Source organism: Lutjanus erythropterus, chromosome 7, assembly GCF_056507025.1.
Source record: "Lutjanus erythropterus isolate fLutEry1 chromosome 7, fLutEry1.hap2, whole genome shotgun sequence".
NCBI lineage: Eukaryota > Metazoa > Chordata > Actinopteri > Lutjaniformes > Lutjanidae > Lutjanus > Lutjanus erythropterus.
This window is the reverse complement of record NC_139323.1, coordinates 19,124,176-19,150,656: the sequence shown is the minus strand read 5'-3', so window position 1 is coordinate 19,150,656 and position 26,481 is coordinate 19,124,176. Positions and strand designations below refer to the sequence as shown.

At 38.9% G+C, this 26,481-nt stretch overlaps 1 protein-coding gene across 4 annotated transcripts; it reads right to left on the bottom strand.

The window, feature by feature from the left end:
- Positions 1 to 180: 180 nt before the first annotated feature.
- On the bottom strand, positions 181 to 17,662 carry mier2 (mesoderm induction early response 1, family member 2). Of its 4 annotated transcripts, none has more exons than XM_084723077.1 (12): positions 17,512 to 17,662; positions 14,043 to 14,208; positions 11,570 to 11,683; positions 11,351 to 11,462; positions 10,301 to 10,380; positions 9,275 to 9,344; positions 8,995 to 9,146; positions 8,566 to 8,647; positions 6,494 to 6,588; positions 6,236 to 6,366; positions 4,755 to 4,897; positions 181 to 1,418 (listed from the first exon to the last, which is right to left on the bottom strand). In XM_084723077.1, exons 2-12 carry the CDS (start codon positions 14,067 to 14,069, stop codon positions 964 to 966), a joined length of 1,461 nt encoding a protein of 486 aa, XP_084579203.1. In that variant the 5' UTR covers positions 14,070 to 14,208; positions 17,512 to 17,662; the 3' UTR covers positions 181 to 963. The 4 variants fall into 4 exon arrangements, with proteins under 4 accessions (XP_084579203.1, XP_084579205.1, XP_084579201.1 ...); XM_084723079.1 differs by lacking the exon at positions 17,512 to 17,662 and adding an exon at positions 3,931 to 4,026 and having other exon boundaries at positions 14,043 to 14,090; XM_084723075.1 differs by lacking the exon at positions 17,512 to 17,662 and having other exon boundaries at positions 6,494 to 6,585; positions 14,043 to 14,090.
- Between the last annotated feature and the right edge of the window lie 8,819 nt (positions 17,663 to 26,481).

The following is a 26,481-nucleotide window of genomic DNA, read 5'->3' as shown; positions in this document are numbered from 1 at the left end:
TGCAAAATGATGACAAAGCACTGCACCTTTACAAATTTCTATGTAAATCTTCAAATGAAGAACAAGGATGAAAAATTCCACAAAAGCAAAATTAAAAATGAAAACTGCAAAAATATTGTGCTCCTCCGACCATGTTCACATATCAACCTTAGAAAATGTTATTAAGTTTCGGCTCTAAAACAACATTCTTGAGAAAGATCGGTTCGTCTGCCAAAAAGTGTAGTGGAGGAGTCACGTTCACTTCGAAAACAAAACAGACACATGGAACTGAAAGGGGAGAGTCAGTTCAGACTTAATGGTAAAATTAAATATTCTATATAGTTGAAGATTTTACTCTGTGGTCAGACTTCTGAGGTACTCTCCAGAGACAGATCTCAGCGCTGCAGCGGCAAAAGTGTTGAGCAACAAGCAGAACATACATGAAGAAACATTTGATTGGCTCTTGCTGGAAGAAGCTGGGAGAAATCTGAGCTGCAGTCAAACTTTTCCATCCTGATAATTTTTTTTAAAAAAAGGAACAGTGGTCAGTAATTGATCTGTTGTAGAAAAAAATATGCTGCTTGCCACTTGTATTTGATTTATGTGCATGAACACAGCAGCTCTCATCACCTGCACTGTGCTTTCACACACATGTATTAATTATAGCCAATTAATAACCTTGCCCTGGTGCAGGTTGCGGTAACAAACTGTTAATAAACACATTAATCAACACCTAAAAGTGGTGATTAACACACATTATTCCACAATGGGTGAGGGTTCAAGTGTCTCAGTTTAAAAAAAAGAAAAAAAGAAAACAAGGTTCAGACAGACAAGTGACGCTCCAACACAGGTAGTAGGTCCAATTTGCTTTCACAACGTTAAATAAATGCACTTTTTGTCCTGGTTTCTTCATGGCCATTGTAAATAAAGATTTTGACACAGGGAAAACCATGAAGAGTACCACACAGTTCAGATTTTTCCCCTTCACTGTGTGAGAGAGCGGGGGTGCTGGACGGGAGAAGGGTGCAGCAGGCTGCCAAATGCCTGGAAGTGTGATGGGAGGACAGAGGATGAGGGAGGTGAAGCAGACGGAGACAGGCTAAATTCCACCTGCAGCCCGTGGGGGGAACCTGCTCCTCCGCCTGCTGTACCACAGTCAGGGCCCTCAGAAACAAAAGGTCCCCCTCGCATGTGTAACTGGTAGAAGCAGGAGCCAGGGAGTTGATGGTCGTCGTGGCAGGACGGAGAGCTCCCGCTGGCCCACTGGGAGCTCTGGGGGGAGGGCTGGGAGTGGAGCTGAACTGGAGCTGAGGGACAACAGCTGTCTGAGCCGGGATCCTGCAGGTCGTCCATGGGCGGCAGAGAGAAAGGACAGCCGAACAGCTGCTGAGGACATCCGTCGCCACACAAGTCTGACAGCCCCATCACCAGCTCACCATCTGGACAGATGTAGAGGAGGTCATAGGATCAACAAAATGTCTGCAGCTAGAGTCATGTAATCTGTTACTGCTTTACTCACTCTACTAACGGTCATATGCAGTTGTATGTATGTTTTCACTTAAATTAGCTTCACCCAAGTGTATGTACACACTAGTGATACACAGACCGCAGCTAAAACCATGGGTATAGTGTGGAGGGGTTGTGTGTGGGAAATAGGGTGCAACTCCCCAGTAATAGAGAAGGTGTGTGCACATTTACACATGAGGCATAGCAGTGCAACTTCTTTGATTACTTAATGCGGTTTCCTCTGGAAATATTAACAATATTTGCCGCAGTAACATTACTCCGAGCATGGAAATATTTAAAATTACTGAAAGTGGCCTCTAATCATTAAAGTAAATCATTAAAGAAAACACTCGTACAACAATATAACAACCAACAGAGACGAGTAGAGGTGTAGGTGTGGATCTCTAAACTGAAGAAAATAATTTGTTCAGGTGGGTGGTGGTTGGATAATTTATGCATGGATGCAGATTTGGATTAACTTGGAGCCCATCATCAATAGTGTACACAGTCAAAAAGTATTCATTCACTTTTGATGATACAGAGATAAAAGCACTATAATTTGATAGAAATGTTGCACTATGAATGACTTTAACTGTTATGCTCTTCAGCTATGGAACATATTGACAGAAACGCAATAAAGTGGCTCTTAAATTAACATAGGTGGGAGCCTTATTTGCATAAGGCCTGTTGAGTTGCCCTCTCTGAACAATTATCTGCTTAACCAGGCAGTGCAAAGAGCAATGTGTATGATTGTATCCAAGGCTGCACAATATAGTAAAAAAAAAGAAAGAAAATATATTGTGATTATTTTGACAGACTGAGATTGCGATATAATTTGCAATTAGTGGAAATTATCGTTTTTGCACCACACCACATCTGGGGGGTATTCCATCAAGGGTGATAACTACGTTTGCAGTGAAAAACCTCGGCCTGAATTAACTTTAACTTCCACTCAAGGCTTTAGCAGTTCCATTAAGACAATTTAGCCTGGTCTAGTCACTGCTAACTCAAGCCAGGCTGAAACAAGCTTGCACTGTGAGCGTGCACAGAGAACATAAGCAGGCCAAAACAGCTGATTGTCAAAAAGAGGATGTCAAAAAAGAGAAGAGAAAACGAGAGCAGTTTTCTTCCCAGCTGCAGGACAAACTCTGAATATCAAACTATACAAAGAATATAAAGGGTTCATCATGAAAAAAAAGGCTAATATGATCACAATTAACAACCCAAAAGGGTTATCTTGGCAAGAAACCACAAACACAAAAAATATGAAAAAAGAGCGATTCTGGTGTTATAAAAATATAAGTTGAAGTAGGAAATAAAGAAATTGGAAAAGTATAAATTTAAACACAGCAGAGGGACATCGTTTGGACTTTGGACATACTGTGAATGTCTTCACAGCTTGAACAAACGAGTGAACAAATAAATACCATCTTAGAAACTTTGTCCCACTGTCTTCTTAAATGATAAATATTATGCTTTTAAATAAATGAGATCATTCTGTGTCACATAACCTGTTGACCTTTGAAGATGGTAAAAGCCGAAGGAATGATTTTTCTTAACTTTTTTTTAAAAAATATGTTCATTAGAACTAAATTAAACATGTAAATTCATGTTTGATCACAAAGGAGAAGGTCTGAACTTGTGTTTCTACATGGACTGAAGTGATGAGAGCACAAAAGACACTTGATGGAGCGTCAGGAATTCTCTGACATACAGCTAAATTAAACTCGACAGTTAACCTGCCACGGAGCAGGCTCGTTCAGTGGTATCGGTTACCATGGTTACTGAGCAGGGACCACTATAAGCCACAGTCATGGAACGGCTCTCTCACTCAATTTAGCCATAGCTATGAAAATAAGCCAGGCTTTTCCTTTATCCACATTGATGGAATACCCCTCTGGAGAGAACATTTAATGACCAGAGCATATTTGCAGCAGTACAGTACTTCATTATAATACCGTTCTGTCAAACGTTTCCATTTATCAAAAAATTGCAGCTTCTGCAATTTGGATATTGCACCTGAACATATTGTGCTTTCAATAATATTTCAATTAATTGTGCGCCCCTAATTATTTAATTTTATTTTGTTGATTTACATGGAAAATTCCTTGTAGGTTGTGCTAAGCTGTCAAAATGCACCACCACAGTTACAAAAAAGTTATACTTTGTGTAAATGTGGTAAATATCAAATGCAAATATCAATTTTACACACATACAACATCAAGTGGCCAAATTCATTCTGAAATGACTCAACATATCTAACATTATCTGCAACATAATTTGTTTTGTTTACTGACCAGCTAGAGGAAGCTGCACACATATACTGTACAGCCCTGTACCTTTTGGCTCTAATTAGAGTTTGATTATCTACTACAAGCAAGTTAATGACATTTGATCCCAAACATCACATTATTCATAATCTCTCTCTGATTTGTTCTTCGTTACCTGCAGGCCCAGCCTGCTTTCTGTGGCCTGTCTGGACCAAAATCATGGCTTTAAGAGAAAGCGGGGAGTTCGTCTGCGTCGGGGACGGCCCTCCTCCTCTGGAGCACCATGTCAACAGGTGTGCATGCACACACATACAGACACAGACATGCATACATGCACACACAAACACACCAACACAAGACACATGAAGCAAGAAAATAGCAGGAAAAACAAAGGAGGTGAGACAAAAAAAAAAGATTCATAACATAAGATAATGAATATGTGATGTCAAAATAAAAGGCAAACTATGTAATCAAAATAAGACATTCATTAGACAAAAATGAAATCCTCAAAACTTCATGTAAAACATGATGGATAGCAGAAAATTATGTGATTTGGAAAATGTGCCTGACATGGTATGTAAACAGTTTATGTACAGAAAGACGGGTGAGGTTACACAGCTCTTTCTGATTTCAGCATTACTAGAAACCAATGTAAATCGTTATGGTCCACTGTGTGTGGGACTGATTTACTTTAAGGCTGTATTCGCCAAATAGTAGAGCTAAGTGCTCTATGACTCGCTTCAAATGAAACACTGATTGATTGAGTGGAAATTTTCTAAGCTTTTACTGTACATGTGCTTCTTTTCCAAGTAGTTCTGTCTTTCTGTAAACATGAGATAATGGGAATTATATTTCGATGTATTATGGTTGTAGTCCTTTTCATTATTATTAGTTATGTTGTCATAAATAAAAGAGAAAATTTAATGCACTGAGGCCACAGTCACCAGAGTGTGAGCCACCACCATCAGATCCTTATAAGAGAACGCCTCTCAGTTTTACCTTGTTTTTGCAGGTCCAGACTTGACTGTGGAGGTAATGTGGACTGCAGCTGCCCACTGCCCATGGTGCTGTGAGACAACAAGCCTGAAGAACTGTTGCTTCCCTCCAGATCCCCAACCTCCCCGTCCTGATCTCCATCCTCCCTGCAGCACACGACACAACCACTGTTAGCACAGCTTGCACTAACAGTAGCAAGTTATCATCACACACTGTCAGATTAAAAACACACAGAGCAGAAGAATGACACACCCATAGGTGAAGGTTATTAGACACTGCAAGTCCTCTGCCCATACTTTCTCAATGTCTGACACCCATTTAGCCTTTGGGGGCGTTGGCCAGTGTTTTTGGCTTCCAGTGTAGCCAGTGGATAACAGATAACAGATATCCAGGCCAAGACTTCCTCTTCCGAGCACTGGTCATTGTTTACAGTCCAATTAGCAACTTGATACTCTGTTTGTAAGCCATCACCTCCTCTCTATAAACAGATATCTGCACATGAATGCAGATATATTTTTTCAAAAAGCTAATAAAAACTAAATCATCAGAGCACAGCTGTCAGACCATAGCCACTGCCTTACACCTCTTTTGCTCTCCACACAGATTACAAAAGGGAAACCAGAAGCTTCCTAAACCAAAATATCATCCCTTGTCTACATATTTTGCATTCATATGCAGATATCGGTTTATTTAGATTACCATGAAGGTAATTGTAAACTTGCTTTATTGCTAAAAGAATTGATAAATAACATGAAGAAAGTTTTTTTTCTCTGGAAAAAGTGTCTCCATTTCTTCAGTAACCAGTATTTCCAGTAGTTGAAGCATCACTTCAACAGGATAGCTCACAAAGACGTGTTTACAGTGATTCATTAAAGCATCATCTTAGGAAAAACAGATTATGGGGAAATTCTCAATGTGATGGGCAATGGATTAGCTATGACCAAGTTACCGGTAACGGGAATGAATAAATAAATAGTATTCAAAAAGGTCTGATGGTAGTCAAAGATGTTCTGAGAATAGGAGTGCTATTGATTTAATGGGTTTTGGTGAGACCATACAGGAAATCCTCACTGCAGAGGCAAAGAGAGTACAAGACATAAAGTCACTTTACTAATTTCTACTCTACGAAGTTTTAGATGACTCACAGCCTCTATTTCCTTTCCATGATTTTTATATTCTCCATAAATATTTCAGCATACTAAGCAGCACAAATTACTCTGCATTTTTCGGTGATATCAGAAAGTGCCGGACGCACATTATGATGCTAAGTTGGAAATATTTCCCATCTTTTCACACCCTACCATTAGGCTCACTGCAGGGCTTTTAACAGGGGGAATGACATTGGGATGTACACTGCAATACGCAGCTTGTTTGCAGTTATAAGATTTAAAGTTTTTCTCTTTCTATATGTATTTACCTACATAATTATCTTGACTATGAACGGTGATGGTACTAATGGTCAATAGTGTTGGAGCAATACTCACATGCTCCCTGATTGCAGGCTATACTTCTTGCGGCTGAGCCTTGTGGCCTGCTGGGTAAAGTACTCGTGACGTTCAGACTTCTTCCACATGTAGTAATACTCCACACACTCTCCAACCGAGCGCGTTCGTACCTGAGGAAGAGGTTTGTTTTTGTTTTGAACAATAAAAAGATATTCAAAAGGTAGGTCATCAGTTAGGCTTGGACAGCAAACTTCAGGAGAGATTTAAGTTTCAACATGGTGTCTGCAGAACGCTCACCTTATTAGCCTGAATGAGGTGGAAGTTTTTCCCGTAAACTCGATAACCGTGCTCAAAGTTCCTACACTCCTCCTCACTCCAGGCACACAGCTCTTCTAAGGAGGGAAAAACATGGTGATATTTTAGCACTATGCATTCATTTTTATTTCTAGTTATCAGGGTAGACGCTAATATTATTAAGTCCCTACATTTGGTGGGCCAAATGTAAACTTGTGTAAAAGCAATACAGAAAAGTTGATTTAATGCAACTTAACACAGCCATCCTTAACTGTGACACTTATGTTGTCCACTTTTCCCATGAATTGTGATGTGGCGTTTGCTGATAGAATTATTTCTGATGGAAAACAAGCTAAACTTCTCAGCCAGTTGAGGAAACTGGTGGCACACACTGCAGTACATTAAATCCTTACATGTGTCATATTCTAGACACTTAGACTCCTGCTTCCATTCACTCATAAATTTCCACTCCCCTTTTTTTTAATAGGCTGCCTTTTGTGTTTCTGGTTCTTCTATAATGATTGTGTTAGCAGTTTGAGTTGGCTTCTTAAAATGTTCAAAAGGCTGGTGAAGACCTGCAGTATGGGGATGGCCATAAGAGTAATTGACATGAGGCTATGGTTAATGTTGAATCCTCGTTTGTATCATTTTTACTTTTTTTTTTTTTTAATTGTTTTGCAACCACAGCTTTCTACTGCAGTTTTTCAAAAACGGAGAACACAACTTAATGTCCAGTTTTGACCTGAATTTGTCTCGATCCAAATAGCTGCAGAACAAAAAACAAAAAGGTAGAAGTATGGCCAAAGCTCTGGGTAGTTTTATTTTTTTAATCCAATTCCAACCACAGGACTGAAGCTGGAGCCTTGCTACTGAATAAGAGGTCATGAGGTCACGCAAATGAAGCGTTCCTCTTCTGCAGTGCTGGAGTCAGTTGGTGCTGCACTCACAGGGTATCAGAGAGTTAAATTTTGAAATATTGTGCAGCAGAAATGCTTAAATATGTTCTCAAAACAAGCAATCACTGTCTTCTGCAGTTTATTAAACTCACTGATTGACTTCAGGCACCCAAATGAGTTTACATTCCTCTCTATAACTCACTGGTCCACAGTTTCCTTCTGACTGATGTGATTTCATCTATAAGCTGTGGAAGGTGTGTGTTTGTGCCATGCAACTGTAAATTTAGTTGTTTTTCCAACAACTTTATACTCGTCCTACAGTTTGGAACTCGGGACTCAGCTGGTTGGATTCAGGTGCCTCTCTTTATATCAGACAGTGCGACCATTGACTGGACTTTGACAGAAATGGACTTGATGAGCACTTTGAGTCCACCAAGTTTCCTCACTATTGTCTAAACCTGTACATACAAAGTCCTTCAATTTCAGATCAGCTTCTTTCAAAGAAGTAAAAGCAAAGACACTCTACTGTGATCCTCCTTCACATCATCTGCATCAACAAATCTGACAGTGGTATAAAAAAAAATCAGCCTTTGTTCCCGTCAGTTACTTTATCCATTTGCAGAGTAAACTGTCTGTCTCTGATCCCGACAATAAACAATTGTTTGTATTTTTTGGCATTCTACATTCAATGGTGTTGTACAGTGGGACAGTTTTCAGTTTGTGGCAGTTGCTTTATCAGTCATAGTTAAAACCACATCTGCAGCAGCAGCAGGTCCCTCTTTGCTGTGCAGACTTTTTACACAAACAGAAAACAGTTTTGCAGTTTGTTTCTGAAGAAAAACATGGGTTTGCGCTCAAGATGTTAAGTCTCCAAGCGATTTTTCAAATATGTCAGCCTTAACCAGTCATGCAGCTAATATGAGACACACAATGCACTACAATCTCTCTTCAGTGTCAAACATCTCGGAAGAGGAAAGCCTCCGCACTCTGGGAATCACTGAGTTAAGGTTTATCATCGGAGTCGAGCAGAGATAAGTTTGTTCTACAGCCGTGAGAAGCTACTCTGAATACTATTGTGAAATATACTGTAACTAAACCAGTGAGAAATTAGTTTTGAGTGAATTTAAGTATAATAGCAGGCTGGAGAAAAGTACTGTAAAGCAGCAGAAAGGTTCTTACCACTAAAAACTTTCACATTGAAGTGTAATCGTCTCAGTGCCTCCTCTGCATTGAAGTTGCATTTCACTAGTTCATACAGTGCCTGAGGATCAAGAGAAAAAGAGGAGGATGAAAAGTGACTGTTCACCTCTGTGTTTACACTGAGTGGAGAACAGAGGATCTCCTGTTCATTGAATGACACATAATAACCAGTGATAAATGACCCATGACAAAGTGATCAACTACCATTTTCATCTGGCTGAAGTAGGTTAATGATTAAGGGGAGATAAATATGATCAGTTAAAAATGGATTCTCAAGCCTCGAAACAGTTGAGACACAGCTGGTGTTCAAAGCGGTGAAACTGACGTCTTCACTGCTCAACACAAAATACTGAACAGTCAATATCACAGCTGGAATACACTTAACATAGCTGACACTGTCTTCCGTACCTGTTCGTTGTCTCGGACAGTGTCCCCTTGTGTTTGTGTGCATGGTGCCCCCTCCTGGCCACGCGATCTCTGTGCATACAGCAAGAACTCTTCTACCTCCTGCACCGGCAGGACACCAGGCCTCCACAGCAACTGGTCCTCACTGCTGTAGGCTACAGCAACAAAGAAATGGACAGAGAATGAAATTCATGCAGAAGTTCATAGTTAGACACAATCGCCATAAAACAGCAGTCACACTTTTTTCTGACCCCAGCAACAGGTGATCTTTTCAGTTGCTTACCTCTGTCCTGGTAGATATATGAACCAAGTGGAGGGATTTTTGCCTGGTACATAGAGCCAACCATGATCTCCTGGGAAGGAAATGAAACACACAAACACACTGTCACAGATCTGAAATGTGTTGTGTATGCTAATAGCTGAAGTCTGGGCTGTGTGGTAGAGTAAAAAATCATACATTGAGTATACGGTGATTGGAAAGTTTTGTTGACATTCATCATGTATCATCAGGACTCATGTGGGGGGAAAACTTCTGGTTACTGGCAGCAGTTTATGCAGCACTTGAATGCTTCTGGTGTGTATATTAATGTTTTTATGAAGAAATAACTGATTATTAGCATTATTAGTAGTATTAGGCTACAAATCGACCCCATGTTATAAATAATTATTAAAAGGTAGAGGCAGGACGAAAATGTGGTGTCTTGCACAGTGAGGGCTTATTGTGGGAATGCCATCTTATACTTTTTAACGGACTTAAAATGTGTGAAATTATTTGCATAAATATATACTGACCAAGTGTAAGATCAACTACTGAACAGATTTCAAAATCAGCAGATTAATTATTACCTTGCAAATGCCACAGGGTTTGTTTTAATTAGTGGCTTGTATGTGACTTTGATGGTCCTATTGAAATCTAGTGAAAATAACCTCATGTCCCAGGGGTTAGTTTGGGTATGGCTTTAGTCGGTCTAACAGAATGGTCCCAGGAATTTCATATCATATGATCCCGCAGTACACGATTTATGCTCAATGCCAAAGGTCAGCACCAATGCAGGGTGAAGTGTGCAACAGGAAGGACCTGTACAGCTTTTGAATCTGTCTAAACCTCCACTGCTCATTTGCTCAAATGTAAAGCAGACAGTTTACCTTTTGTCCTTCCCTTGATGCAGTTTACAGAAAAGAAGAAATGCAAACTGCAACATACTGTACAATTATGCTTAATGTCTCTCTCTTAAACACGGTAAAACTTGTAGCTGTTTAAAAAAGTCCAGTAACCATGAGATGTGTATTACTGCCCTCCTTGGCATACCTTGTGCTCTTCATTGGAGGGAATAGAGGCATCGTCTGAATCCTCATCTGACGAGCTGACTAATGTGTCTTTGTCTCCACCTGAGAGGCAGAACATCAGAGAAGACGATCAGATGATCATTTCAAAGACTGTACACATAATATACATAAAAGGATTTATTTGAAACTCTTGATGCCATCTTAAAATCATCATCATCGTTTTTTATTTCAAAAACCATTTCTGAAACTTCTTATTTATCCTCTTTATTATTAACCATAATGAGTAAATCCTATTGAGATAAAAATCTATTTGTCAAATGAAACCCACCCAAGATAGCAGTAGGTACTGCTGAGGGTTATAGACACACAGGGAAAACATAATTAAAATAAAAATGCAATGTGTTCAACATGGTATAAAATACAATTCAGGATCACGCAACAACAGAAAAGCATCACAGAATCTCTTTTACCTTTAAAGAAACTGTTCAGTCAATCTCTCCTGAATACATAAAGGGTGGAAAAGCAGCATACTTGCCATATATTCCGTTTTTAAGATATTTTTGTGGACTCAGCACCAATACTGTCACCTGCTTCAAACAGAATTGCTACCAGGGAAAGGCTGTTTGATGAGATTTCAACTCCTTCAGTTCAGAAACGTTTGAGCGTCTGTGACATCATTCAGTCATACAGAGAGACTCATAAAGCAGTACATGCGGTGACACAGGAAGACATGAACAAATGAAAGCTTTCATGTCATTTCCTGACGTTATGAACTCTGACATGTCATGTTATTGAAATGTCCCACCTAGCTGTAACAAGCTGCAGTCTCAGCAATCCACTGATTGAAAATTGAACAATGAGAAGATATTAAACCAAAGACAAAAGGCTCTAGGAAATCCTTTCTTTCAGAATAACTGTACACAGTCTGTCTGAAAAAGGCTCTGAGTGTGCATATGTTTTTTTTTTATATTTGAGCTGAATTTATAAACCCTTCATTTTCAAACTTTTTTTGCAGCACAAGTGATAATTTAAATGTCACATATTCATGTGCACAAGTCTTTGTGTGTGTTACCTCTGAGGCGGCGGAGCAGATCTGAGGTGTTTGAGGTGACTGAGGGGGTGAGATCATCAGCTGATGATTCTTCTTCCTCCTCCCCAGGAAAGAGATCCTCAGTTATCTGATCCTGTATGAAACAAATAAAGAATATTAGCACAACATAGAATAGCAAACAACACAATAAAACAGAAGATGTTTGTAATTTAATGGTTCTCTGCATTGTTGCTGTCTCACCTTGTCCAGTGTCATGTCTGGCAGGCTGGCAGCCATGTGACAGGTCTCCTTCTCTGGATCGGACACCGTGTAGCCGTACAGAGCCAGCAGCTCCTCTAAAGGAAGCTCACCGGCCTACGAACAGCGAGTTACAGAGGGAGGCGGCGACAGGTGGAGGGAGATGATTGGGTTACTTGCGCATTTGTCAGCTCAACAATCTTAAGAACACTATTGACATTTTTCCTCCTTTAGTCAAATATTTTCACAGCTCTCGCTCATGTTGTAGAATCACTGTTGAATGGACAAAACATTGCCAAAGTAAAACAATTTAAGAAAGACCAAGGGACAAATGCTATCTGCATCTCCTCGCTGAGTAAAATTTGAAACATGTCAGTCAAGTTTGAGGAGTTGAAGCAGATGTTATAATCAACAGCTGTGTGTTTTATATAAATTGCTGAGCTTGCTTTTCAGTGCAAGTTTCAACCCACTCGAATGGGACATTTAAGGATACAATCTTTCTCTGCTTTGCATTTTGTTACAGTGGGCACAGGTAAGTATATAAAGTTAATCTATCATCTGCATCCGTTAACTGCTGCTGCTGATTAGACAATGGTTTATTTGTGCATTAGAGAGAGAGAGTGTCACCTCTTGGGAATTTGGCAAAGTAACACATTAAGTTATACAATTGCTGTCTATGACAATTTCTTAATTATTTGTTGCCTCTTGTAAATTTAGAAAATACCTGAATCCCAACTTCTGCTCTAGTTTTTGTCATCTTTCTTTTGGCAGCACCAAAGAAATTTTTTATAGAAATCTTTTAGAGGCACCATCATATCTACTTTAGCAGCACAATGATTGATCGTCCTCCTCCTGTTGTTGTACCAGAGCATTATTCAGCCCATCCTACTGTAATGTTCCATCTCCTTTTTCAACATGTTTTCTGTTATTAGCCAGGCCAAACTCACACACATAACCAATACCATTCCAAGAATAATCAGTGTCCCTGCACCCAACCTTACAGAACTAACCAATAAGGCCATCACATGCATTGCAACCACTATAGCACAAGACATCAGACTACTCAGCCAACATCTAACCCTACTGCCCTCTGGGTGCAGGTACAGAGCTCCAAGGTGCAGAGGTGCTCGCTTTAGGAAAGGTCTGATCTCAGCTACCATAGCTGCCTCAAATTATAGGCCTTGTTGAGTGTATTCTGTGGTCTACATATGTTGTTACTGTGGGTTGTTTGTGTGTTGTTTGTTGATCAACGCTGCTTGTTTGTTGACTGATGTGCACAGTGCCGTGGAGATGAATTCCTCCCTGTGGACTATTAAGTCTAATTCTACGACACCATGCCAATCAAATCCATGCACTGACATGAGTGACATGGGGGTCTCCTGGGTCAGAGAGATGTTGACTGGCTTGAAATGACCTGTCCACTGAGAAGGGGCCCCCCTGTACTGGGTCACAGCCACTGATTGGCTTTTTGTCTCCCAGCAACTTTTTAAAAAAGGGATTTGAGGGGCCCTACGCAATTGCGTATTCAGCGTATAGGACAGGCCTGCCAACATGCTAAAGCACAGAAAGGAAAGCCAGTGACATGAGGAGTGGGGAGCTTTATCTGTGTGTCTAAGTACAGCTCCTGTCAATAGGTCTTACTTTGGCACAGAGCTTTTTAACTGGTTTGGACTACAGAATATACACTGTCACATAGGCCTGAAATATATATTGTATATGAGGTTTTCTGTCTGCAATTTCTACAAAAACAATTTTATCGAAATAATGTTTCTGCACTCAGTCACATAAAGTGGTGAATGATTTTGGTCCTCAAGTCTGACTTATCAAAATTGTTTACATAATATTTTTTACAAAAGCAGAAAGTTCCAATGGTGAGAATAATACTACGACAATGGGCATGTAAGTGATGAAGTAACAGCCCATTCTCTTCAATTTGCAAGCAAATAACATGACTTCAGACTTTGAAAGTGCGTGCAGTACATGGGCCAAAGTCAAATTTTGCATGTAGGTAACACACCAGCCCTTCCCATTGAAAAAAAAACTCAGGTGACATAGTATAAAGAGTGAAAAAGTACCCTTATGGAGGAAGTTGGGTGGATGGGTGGGTCAAACAAACACAGCACTTTTGTCCAGGAGGACAGGGTTCATGTCAAATCAAAAGTCAACATTATTTTAAGCTTTAAGTTTATGTTATGATCTTTTCCTAAGCCTAACCAAGTAGACTTGTTGCATAAACCTGACCAAACTGTGGCTGTTTCACAATGTTAACCATGACAATCAAGGTCACCTGACTGTGGCTGATGACACAGGTCACCTGGCTATGGATCTGCGCTGTATAGACATTAATGGAAACAACGTGCATGCAAAATTAAACTTTGGCATATGTAGTTCAGGCAGTTTGAAAGTGTAAATCTGGATGGCTGTAGCTTTCATGCAGTAACTAACAAACAGACAGACAGATTGAACTTGACCGTACAGTGTGGGACTGCGCTGCCATCTTCATGGGGCGAAAGTACTCCTCCAACTCCTCTAAGGCCTGTTAAGACTCCCGCTTCTCCTGCTGAACGCCTTCATCACTGTACCTCATCCATTCTCCACTAGGCCACGACCTCCACGCTTATCTTCAGGGGATTTTCACCCACCTACAGACACACAAACACACAGCATTATATGTAGGAACATTCATGCAAAGTCATGTAAAACACAATGGAGGTGTATAACAATACAGCAGGACATTCCTCTGTCATGCATCCTGCGGAGCATGTGCACACATGTCATGTACACACAAACAACATGAGGGATCAAACAGTGGCTGATCCTGGCTCATCCCATTACAGATCAGCTGACTGCTGACTTTCAAACCGCCCTTTTTAACTTGTGGGACCTCCTGTACACACAAATGTATCATTCAAAGGACCACTCTATTCTGCAATGATCGCCTGTGGCACTCAGTTGTAACTTTAATATAATCTTAGTTTAGAGACTCTATAAAGGGACAGTTCACCCCAAAATTCAGTCATTATCTACCCACCCTCATGCCAACTGAAGGTCAGGTTTAGTCTTCTAGTTCACAAAACACTGATGGGTTTCGCAGGAAGACAGCATTTCAGGATCTCCCAAACAATGGAAGTGAATGGTGATAAGTTTTCAAATGTGAAAAAAAACAACACAATAAACACATAAAATGCCTCCATACTGCTCATCTGGTGTAATCCAAGTCTCCCAAAGCCCCAACATGTCACATTGACATTACATCACATTACAAAAAAAGTTATATGCACCATGTTTTTAGCCTAAATCCTCACTGTAGATCTTTAGCTTGAAGTCATGTTCACATGTACATGCACTCTGTCTGAACTGGGGGCTTTATGAGACTTGGATCATGACAGGCAAGCAGCACGGAGGCATTTTCTGCTTTTTATCTCATGTTTTTTTTATGTCTGAAAACTGGTCACCATTCACTTACATTGTTTGGGCGATTCTGCAAAGCTGTTTTCCTGTGAAACTACAGCAGTGTTTTGCCAACTAACAGAATAAGACCAGCTTGCAATCGGCATGAGGGTGAGTAGATAATGACTGAATTCTCATTTTTGAGAGAACTATCCCTTTAAATCTGCCACATAATAATCAGGCAGTTCTCTGCAAAACGTTTCATTTTGGGTTAAGGTTAACATAATAGATAATGTTTTTTTTTTATATGAGGGGACTGCACATTTTTCTACCTTGTCAGCAGGGGCCGACGTAGACATCATGGGGCCTACGGCAAACACAGGCATGGGGCCCTACTCAACACTTATTCTCCCCCTTCAATCCTTGAATAAATAATATGTCATAAAGATAAACTTTTAGTGATACTGGTGTGCAGAGGATGATTAGACTTTGGAGATTAGATGAAAACAAAAGAAAAATCAATAGATCATCTTGCTTACAACATCGCAATATATTGAACTTTAACCCCTGTATCGTGATATGCATCATATCGCCGGATTCTTGCCAATTCACATCTCTAATGCACTTGAAGATCATGAATAGTCCAAGTTAGTGGTGAGGCCATGAAACACTGAAGAATTTTGCAATCTGACACCAATTTCTAGCATATGGATTTTTAGAAAGACACAATTACATAATGAAAAGTTTTAAAGAAAACTTTTTAATGGGGCCCTTGGTAGCTTGGGGCCTAGGGCAATTGCAGACTTGCAATTGGACCCCCCCGCCCAGGTCAACAGGGGCGGATTTAAGTTTGGGGGGTTCTAAGGGAAACAAAAGCATAGGACCCTCCATATTCCTAGTCCCCCCTTTTCAATCATTTAATAAAAATGATTCATAAAAATAAACTTTTAGTTTTGATGGAGTGTGGAGGACGAATTGAAGAGTCTAGAAAAAAAGCTGCTCTGTAGTCTAGAGGTATAGCAGTGGATACTTCTGTATCTCTTGCCAGATGGTAGCAACGTGTTCAGGTTGTGGATCTGGTGGGTATCTGGTGGGTATTATCTTCACTATCCTCCTGCTTTCTCCTTTTTTCAGCTCTGCTGCAGGAGCTTTGCTTCATTTTTAATTTGTACACCACACTAAGGTGTTTGTTTACATGAGTTGGATTCTGTCTTCCTGAATCATTTGTAAGACCATTCAGTAGTCCGTGTGAGTGGGGAGGCCCTAAGACACTCAGAAATTAAGCATTCTAGGCAGCAGCAGCAATCATGGAATTGAAAATCTAAAAAAGCCATAACACAGATTTCACAGAGCCTTAAATTAATTCAATACTAAACATTGCCCAGAGATTTGAAAATATTGCTACGTAATGTGTTGTTACAAATAAATTATTTATTCAACACATAATTAAAAAAAAAAAAAAATCAACAACTGTAGCAAAGTTTTACAAAGATTCGTCCATTGAACAATATTGGAATGCTAAAATTGTCCTATGCTTAGGCCCGCTGGGAAGTCAAGTTTAACCCGGTGGGCCACTGGGCCTGCAATAGACCAGGGCACTGTAATGCAACCTTGCATATGGATCTTCAGAAGTACATAATTAACTTATGGAAAGTTACAAAATCATACTCTGGAGCCCTCAGTAGCTTGGGGCCTTAAGCAATTACCCCTTTCCCTGATGGTAAGTCTGCACAGTGTGTCAACATGTTTTCCAATATAAGCTTTGAACTAAAAGAATGAAGTGAAAGGGGGACATTTGTCTGTGATGAAGACATGAAAGTTGAGGCTACATATGAGTTCACTTTAGAAGTGCAAAAACTTCGGGTAACAGGCTACAGGACAGCCTGTAAGAGGGTGTAAACAAACCCACTGTAGTTCACACTGAGTGCCAACACTTATTGAATTAGATTAAACGTCTGGGGACACCATTAGCCGGCTAATAAGTTTTAAAAGTGCAGTTAAAAGCTAAATATTCACGCTTCGTGCCTTTCCAACCCATCGGGCGCTGTCTGTCTGTCCAGGGGCGCTTTCCTGTGACTTGGTGCTGAACGTCTCTTCCTCTCTTCGGCTCACTACGAGTGGCTCAAGAAGGAAATAACTAGTTCTCAATATTTCCGAAAGAGACGGTCGGAGTTTACCGCCGCCGAGTCATGACATCTCTCCCAACTTTTTCACTCCGAGCGCACCTGAAATAGTTCAGCACCACCGTGTTAGACCCCGCCGGCCGGCCGGGCTCCCTATTGTTTCTACGGCTTTACTATCAAGGCAGAGGGAATGGCTCTTTAAAGCCAAGAACGCGGAGAGGCAGGGAGAGAGAGGCGATACGCTGGAGAGGTTCTCCATTTCTTCCTCCGCTTTCCAGGCTAATAACCCGCCGTAGCCCTCTTTCAGCCGGCGTTCACCAGCCGGAGACACCGTCGACTGTCATGTGAACCGCACGGAGTGACACAAGTGTTAAATTCGGCCCAGTTTCTCTATCATTCGGGTCATTACATTCCTCGTTTTCGCTCACTTACCTCCGCCATTCCGTTTCTGCGCAAGCTGACTATTGCCCGGATGTTGTAGGTCTGCTCCTCTGTACAGCTCCGTTTATTGCCGCAACAGCGACCGAGCTGCACTTAGGTGCACGTAGTTATATTGAAAATTTCCAAGTAATTTATCTATTTCTGTCTGGTCTGACAGCTGGCATTTGTGAATTTCCCCATAGTTTTTGATAAGTTCCCTCCCACTTTCGGTATCAGTTCTGAAATTATGCACTTAGTGCAACATACCTATATGTTTAAAAACATATTTCTAAACAACGTGAAACTAAAACCAATAAGATTATACGTATAGGCGACTTATTTTTTTAACTATAAATATTGTCTTCTGACCCCATACGTTGCCCTATCTGCACCAAAGTTATTATTGCTTTGCATTTGTCATTAGTTTTAATTTTTATTTCTTTTAATTTTTGTTTTCAGTTCAGTGTACTTAAAATTAGCCCAACCAATATAATCAGCCATATTTTTGGCCTATCACATCTATATCTATATTGGTATCGGCTTATAAATAACTTTTTTTTGTTGTTTATTTTTTTTTTTTTACCCCTACAGGCAGCATTTTGTGTATATTTGACCATTTTTCGTAATCCAGGTTTAATATATACATATGTTTTATTTGCTCTATTTGTGTTTTTATTTAAGGTATAGTTATTTATAATAATTGAAAAATACAGGTGACTTACTGTTTCAGTACCCTGATATAATTTTGTACAATAAAGGTTATTGTTATTCTTTAAAATATCCTGTCTCCATTTCATATGTTTATCACAAATGTTAACTGCTTTTGAGGGATCTTTGCAAAAAATCTGTTATGTATTCTATATTTTGTATATATTCTTTATATATGTTTATCAGTAGATACAGCTATCAGTTTTTTTTTTTTTACTCCATAAAATCAGGATTAGCATCAGCCCCAAAAATGCAGTATTGGTCAGGTTAGTTTCCAGAGTGGGTTTGCTTGTTTTGGTTTAGTTTTTATTAGTTTCAGTATCAGGTTTATTATTATTATTACTATTATGTGGGGTTTATTTGTCAGGAGCAAGACGGATGACATTCAGAATATTTATGACAATACAAACACAACACTTTCTGAAGGCAGTTGACTTGCAGTCATGCAGACATATCATTTCAGTACGTTTTTTTTTCAAAGTTTAGTTTTTATTTTAAGTTAACTAAAATGTTTTTTCACACCTATGTTTAGTTTTTAGTTTAGTTTAAGATAACTGTAACAGTCTTGGTTGACACTGAATATAACACTGAGGCAAACCTTAAATGTCATTGTGGTGTCTACAGGCCCAGACTGAATAATGAGGGAGGGGACAGGGCAAGGTCAAGACAGATAAAGATATACAGCCCTCAAGAGATAGTAGGGGCAGGGTTAAGGTACATGTTGAATGGATCAATATGTGACAACAAACAAAACAGATCATATGACAATGATTCAGTTAATTTGTCCCATGTGCAGTATATTTAAGGATAGAAGTTTAAGTTTTGATATCAATCACACTCTTCAAGTGACTAAACTATTTACACAATAATTGAAAAAAGCATCATGTGTAAAAAGCAAAGATAATACACAATTTAAAAATAGGTAAGTATTAGTTTTAACAGGTTGTTAGTTATACAAAAGACCCACTGTAATTTTGTTTTACTGTATAATAAACTGCAAGTATTATATGGTGTATAAATCAATGTTTTTTAAGGAAAAGGTGTTGAGAAGCCAAAACTGAAATCCCACTGGTTTCATTAGTTCATACATCCCCTGCTTTTACAAACACAGTATGTCCCTGCAACTTTGCAATTATGATGTGTCATTTGTGATGTTGGAACACAGTTACTGCAACATTACAGTTAAACGTTGCCATTCGTTACGTTGCTGCTATGTTGTTGAAACGTTGCAACATAACAGGTATTCTATGGTATTTTTGCAATGTGTGTTCAATGTCCTCTGCCTGACATCTCCTTTGCTTGTCATGACATTGCTGCAACGTTGCTAAAACAGCAGAAAATCCTCATGTTTCATGCAACATGATGGAAAAGTTGGGACAAAATACTGGCAGCATTTAAAATAACCTGGTGGAGACGACACTAGAATTTCACTTGGTGGGTTGCCACATGTGGCAAAAGTTATGTTGCTACTATGTTTCTGCAATATATCAGCAACGTTTAAAATAACACGCTGGCAATGATAATCAAGAATTTTGTTTGGTAGGTTGCTACAACATCACATGATGCAAGTGTGATGTCAGAAAGTTAGCAAAACATTGCACAGTTATGTGCGTCCTCTCAAGCTCACCTCTCTCATTAACCGATGCTGAGATTGTCACAGTTTCAAGGAAATTTCACACATGTGTGGAGGGAGCTTACAAACATAACTAAATTATTATATGGCTGGGGTGTGTAGCTGGACATTGAACATCTGATGGGGTATGGAACTGTATAAATTTGGTAAACACTGATCTACATCTAAGTCTGATTTTATTGGTCCCTGATTGCTACTGCCCTGAGCACTCCCCTTTCTCAGTGGTGAAAAGTGGTGAAATATTCATGCAGATGATGTATTTCTACTAGTTAGTCTAGTCTAGTTATGACATTTAAAGTGTCTGAACATTTATGCAAAGTGACAGTGACTCACAAACTTAATGCATGAACCAAACATGAACTTGTGTTTAATGTACTCAAGTGTTTATCATTTAGTATTTAATAATGCACAATGGAAAACACACACTTTTAAAACATTTAAATAAGTCTGCTGTACTGTACGGATGCAAAACTGACCAACTTCCAACTTTCCACCTGTCAACATCATCTCAGTCATGTGTCAAGAGGTACTACAGAGAAAAGAACCAGGTTTCTGTTCAACAAAAGACTAAAGCACACAGAAAAGTGAACAAAGCACATATGTTTGTAGATAGAGTGTGACTGCATGTGGCATGGTTTTCTAGGTATCATGGTATTTATAGATATATTTTATGAATGAATGTCATGATAAGGTTTGTATGGTTTAGCTGTATGTCCTTCTGTAACTGTAGCTGGTTAGTTGGTTTTGCCATTTACAGTATTGCACTGAAGGATAAACTGGTTATACTGTACAGAACAATAGAGGTAAAACTACTAGAAATCAATTCAGAGCCACACAATCGTCACACTGTTGACAGGAAAACATAAAATTGCTGAGCTGTATACATACAGTGTAAACATGGGGATTATAGTAGACACAGCACACTCAGCACATATAGATACATGCAAATCTACTTCTTTAAATAATGTGCATTACTTTGTTTAGAACATTATTTATTGATTTTCTCTACAAAATGACAATAAAGAAATGTGCAATCACTTAATAAACAATAAAAAATGGTTAAACAATTGTATGCAGAACCCCATTCTCCCCACGGTATACACCTCCCCAAAGAGCTGGATATACTAATATTAAAATAATAATAATAATAATAATAAAAAATACTCAGTTGAAACAGCTTGAAATACAGTACTCTTGACATATGAAGGAAAAGGTGTCCAAATATTTTTTTTAATTTGTAAGAGGAACCAGATAAGGTTAGTTGAATCATTTTTAATGTCAGACAACATATCACATCTTTAATCCGGTTTGTGTGGGTAGACAGAATTGAGGATTTTCAGTTTAATAAATGTGTATATCTAATATTTTGTGTTTCATATGGCTGCTCTGTCAGACAGATGGTAGAGAATGAGTGCAAACATGGCAGGATCACGACAGTATATAAAGTGTTCATCACTGAGAGACCTCTCCTGTCTTTAATTACCCTCAATGAAAGGGTTTAGTATGGTTCTACGAGCAGGGACACTTTGTTGTGGCTCCTGTTTCTTCTGGGTCTTTAACTGTGTGTGAGTTTGTGTGTGTGTTTTGTGTGAATAAGAAAAGCTGTTCATAAAAAGAGCAACTGTTGTTTTTGTGAGGCTTTGTCAGTGGTGTGTAGCACATGTTTTGACTTTTTCAAGATAAGAAAGACTTAAGATTACAGCCCACAAAAGCTTAGTTTTGTTTTACATATGGGATACCATTAAAAATAGACTATGGGACCAAAACAAGAGCCTTGGAAAGGGAGGTTGATAATTTTTCATTTACAAATGAAAACAAAACAAAACAAAACAAAATTTTTTGACCAGGTACCTAAAGTAAACAATCACAAGATACATAATAATAATATCATAATATCATAATATAATTACTAAGAAGATAAACTGTAAGTGTGGGAACAACTATTACTGACTACTACTGACTTTCTGAAACATCCACTGTTGCCATAGTACAATTTATTTGAACAGTATATAACAGTATACTTTCTTAATTATTTTTTTAAAAAGTTTGACAAAAAAGTTTTTAAGTCCACTTACCAGCTTTTTCCAGAGCTTCCAGCTATGTCACAACACAGACCAGAAGTCAAAACGTGCTATGTATGGATGAAATCATAACAGCTGAGATTTCATGTGAGCAGATTCATCTCCATGAAAGTCGACCAAGTTTCATCCACTGATGAACATTGTGTGCTGTGACTGAGAGCTCCAGAAAGCGAAAGTGAACCTTGAGTTGTAATGGTTTTGTGCTATTTTCAAAATCAAAAGCAAACAAGCAACAAGTTTAGTAAAAAAAAAAAAAAAAAAAGCAACTTTGCATATGCATTTTTAATCTTAAGCTTCTAATGACCAATAAGGCAAAAGTATAGATACCCTGCTGCCTGCTGTTCATTTATTTATTGATTGCTTGATGTATTTATTTATATGTTGATTGTATTGCTTTTGCTTACTGTCTTGTTGTTGTTTTGTTTTATCTTGCAGTGTGTTAAGTGTTATGCCAGACGACCACAATGGATTTAATTTTATTATCAAATAAAATGATTTAACAACAAAAATAAAATAAAATAAATTAATTTATATAGGTACAATGATGAAGTGAAGTACCCTGTGTGAGTATTAGGATATTAAGGTACATTAATGCTGTTACTGGGAAACAATCAAAATGAAAACACAGCGTCCTTTGGTTTCTTCTTCTTCTTGTTTTTTGTGCGTTCTCAAAGTTAGGAAGTGTTTTAGGGAAATAAAGCAAAAGGTCTGGGACAAAGAAGGTATTGAGGAATCTTTAAAATGTTGTGGTTATGCTGTATGGTTGTAAAATGAGGAACCTACTAAAGATACTGCAGCACAGGGTGAGACTCTGAAGGAAGCTTATGCAAATATAGTTTCCCCAACACACATACAGTATGTGCAGGATATTCAGTATGCCTAAATATTCGTGTCCACACTTCTGGGGAGCAGAGGGGTTTTGCAGTTATGTAGTTGTCCTGACATGTATGGGTGGATTACCAACCAGGCCTACCGGGGGCCCAAGGGCTCAGCACGCCCCTAAGACGGCATTGCTGTTATAAATTTAGCTTTTTTGTTGCGTAGTCAAAGGGCTTAGTCATTCATGACAATAACAGAGCCCCCAAACATTCACTTTGAGGATGTCACAATAAATAAACCACCATGATACATTTTAAGTGAGTGTTTATGGGTGAATGTAGTTATTGTGCTGCTTGCTGCAAGCCCTGTGGGTGGGCATCCACAGGTGGGCGTACATTCCCAGGAGCCCATTGTGTCACAGTCCGCCTATGCTGACATGATACAGCAGTGTAGCATCCATTGATAAACGCTTTATTACGCCTGGCAGGGATCATGTATCATCGCTTCTTTGTGGGCATGAGAGAGCGAGTGTGTGCGTGATCACCGGAGCTACAACTTGTCTGCCGCTAATCTTGAATACAACTGGACCGATCAGCCTCATTATTTTGGAGCACATTCTTGACTGTATGCTGAAGGACGTCTGTGGTTCAGAATTCTTGAAAAACCTTTTTAACAGCTTTCATGCCTTTATGTTTCTATTGTCAGAGGCATTATGTTTTCAGGTCATCCCATTCGTGTGAATGTGATATCTCTTGAGGGAATTTCTTCAAACTTGATACAAGATGAACCGGTTGGATTTTGGTGGTGACCAGTGACCTCACTAAACACATTTTTTGCCAGAACTCAAGATTTTATACACTAATTATGACTAAATGACACACAAATATCTAATAGTATAAAATGATGAGGTGGTGACATTTAACATCCAAAAGGTCGAAGGTCAGCTTCACTGTGGCATCCTAATGTTCAGGTCTCTATCATTCCTCTGCACTCATCTGTAAAAATAATCTCTAAATGAAGACATTGTGTTTCTCACTGGAAATTATTCACTGGAATCACACATGTACAGTGAGAACTTTCATGTTGCCAAAAATACACTTAATACCTTTTATCACATTCCTTCAAGGTTACAGGTCAAAATAGTGTTTTAAGAATTGTATTATTTAATATTTTTTAGTCACAATGTCATGAAGAAGTGCTGGACTACCCACAATCCTAAAGTGTAACAGCAAGCTCTCTGATTAGCAGAGCTCACTGTTACCATTTAAATGTTTACCCTCCCTGTGAACGGGCTAGTTAGTTATGTATGAATTGTATGCCAAAGTGAACATGATTTATATACACACCATCCATCCATCCGTTCTCTGTAACCACTTATCCTTGACGATCTCAGCTGACACTGGCTGAGAGGCGGGGTTCACCCTGGACAAGTCACCAGTTCATCTCAGGGCTGACGCATAGAGACAGACAACCACTCACACTCACATTCACGCCTACGGGCAATTTAGAGTCACCAATTAAGCTATTATTCTTTGGACTGTCTTTGGACTGTGGGAGGAAGCCAGAGTACCTGGAGAGAACCCATGCAGACACGAGGAGGACATGCAAACTCTGTTCAGAAAGGTGCCGCCTCAGCCACAAACTCCCCAGCCCACCCCAGCCCCCAAGCTGGTGGGGGGATTCAAACTCACTTCTTGTTGTCACAGTATAAACCTTATAATAATGACAAAAGGTGTATCATTCACAACGAATTGCAGGATGGGTAGTTTGTTCACTCTTGAAATAATTATGTGCACAGTCTTGTACATTTGACTTTTTGCCCTTTTCTAATCCTTTTTTTTTCCTGAATTAAATGGTTTTAAGGTTCCAGGCTTAACACTCTTTATATAAGGATTTTCTGAAACATCAGTGGAGTGAATAAATAAGAAATTCACTTCCAGAACCAGACCAGCTAAAAAGTGGTCAGTCACTGTTGAGCTCTATTGGTACTTAAAAGAATAAGTAATAAAAAGCATGCCTTGCTCAGTTCAGTGCTCAGTACTTGTGATGTCTAGTGTTAGCCAATGTGCTAACATTAGCTACTACATCTCCAAACATATGCCTTCTGCAGCAAACTGGGGGATTTTCCTCCATATGACATGGTTCTCATTGGACTGTTTGTGAGCAGATAGCCTCAAAATGCAGGTGAAAGGTTTGAATATTAATTCAAATTGTACTCAGTACTCAGTTATGATTTTGGAGGGACTAAATATAGATCCTGATTCCAACCATGGAAATATACATGTTTTCAAAGAACTCACATTGACATTAGTGATATTTGTTATATATATCCTTGAAAAGGCAAACCCATCACCATCATAATTTCTTTTTGGTAAAATAATCTGAACTATTGTTGAAAAAAAGAAAAACTATAAATAAACTATTAATATTATTCAGTTAAATGAAGACTGATGATTGATGTTGTCCAATGTCAAGATAATATGATATAAAGTGCCTAATTTAGGCACAAAGTCTGTCAAGACTGCTTCATAACTAGTAATACCTAAGAGTATAGACTCAGTGGCAGGTAGTAAATTCTGCTCAGGAGATCAGAATGAAATGATACAAACATGGTGAGTTTATTCAAACATATCTAAGTGGAAACTCTGCATGCTTTCATACCATTTTGATATAAATACAGTGCTTCACTTTTTGTATGTCTTGGAAAGTATGCTTAATCTTTTTCACAGAAATAAATAATCTTGACTTCATGTGACTGTTTTATTGCAGCGGGATAGTGGATCATTATAATGCAGAACAGGTGCAGTAAAGACTTCGGTCCACAGGGTGCAGTATGAACATGTTGTGGATGTGGTGATGATAGAGAAGAATTTGCAGTGCATTATGGGGAACTGGGCACTGAACCATGACCCATAACACCCTGCTGTGGTATGGCGCACTACCCATGTTCCCAGTGATAAAAAGGCAGAAGTGAACCAGAGATTATGTTTAGTGGCTGACAACACATTTGCTTTTTTTATTATTTAATGCTGTTATGTCTGTTTCTCAGTCAGTCTAATTTTTTAGATTCCTAATCTGATCTTTTCTCCTTCTCACACATTTGTTCCATATTTACTGTGAAGTGTATTGTATGTTCTGTGGTCTGTTATGCTATTGCTGAAAAGTGCTATGTGAGAACCTATAAATAGAGCTTTCCATTATGGTTGTCTTCATTATTCAGTCTGCAGTTTTATGATGCAGACTCAGTGATAGTTCCATCCCTGTGCCTCTTGGACTTTTCTTCCTAAGGGGGGACAGAAAATCAGAAAATTGAGAGAGAAATATACAGATGACATGCAGAGGACTGTGGAACCCATTTCTTCCAATATAATGAAATAAGATTCTGAGTCATTATAAGAGAAACGTTCTCAAAATAATGACTTATTATTTTTCAATGAAAATGTTTCTCATTATTTTGAGATACTAAATCATTATTTTGAGATAAGTGAGTCAATTTAAGAAATGCTCTTGTTATTTTGAGGACATTTCTCATAATTTTGAGATATTGAGTCATTATTTTCTCATTTTAATGACTTACCAGATCCTTTTTTCCATCATTGTCAGAAACAGCCTTCTGTACCAAACAAACATTCAGACTTATAACCGTTCATTAGAGTGTGCAGGGGTTCACCCTGATGTCTTACCTTTTGATAAGTGTGCTTTTCATCTGCTTTTATCTCTCTTCATTCTGAAATCATTTCT

What these genes read in the sequence shown, in the direction of transcription:
- mier2 (XM_084723079.1), bottom strand. Translation starts at nt 14,069, where the DNA reads ATGAAGATGGCAGCGCAGTCCCACACT. An exon ending in TCTGCTCCGCCGCCTCAGAG is followed by an intron (nt 10,381 to 11,350) that starts GTAACACACACA and finishes TCTGCCTCTCAG; the next exon opens with GTGGAGACAAAGACACATTA. An exon ending in CAATGTGAAAGTTTTTAGTG is followed by an intron (nt 6,589 to 8,565) that starts GTAAGAACCTTT and finishes TTCCCTCCTTAG; the next exon opens with AAGAGCTGTGTGCCTGGAGT.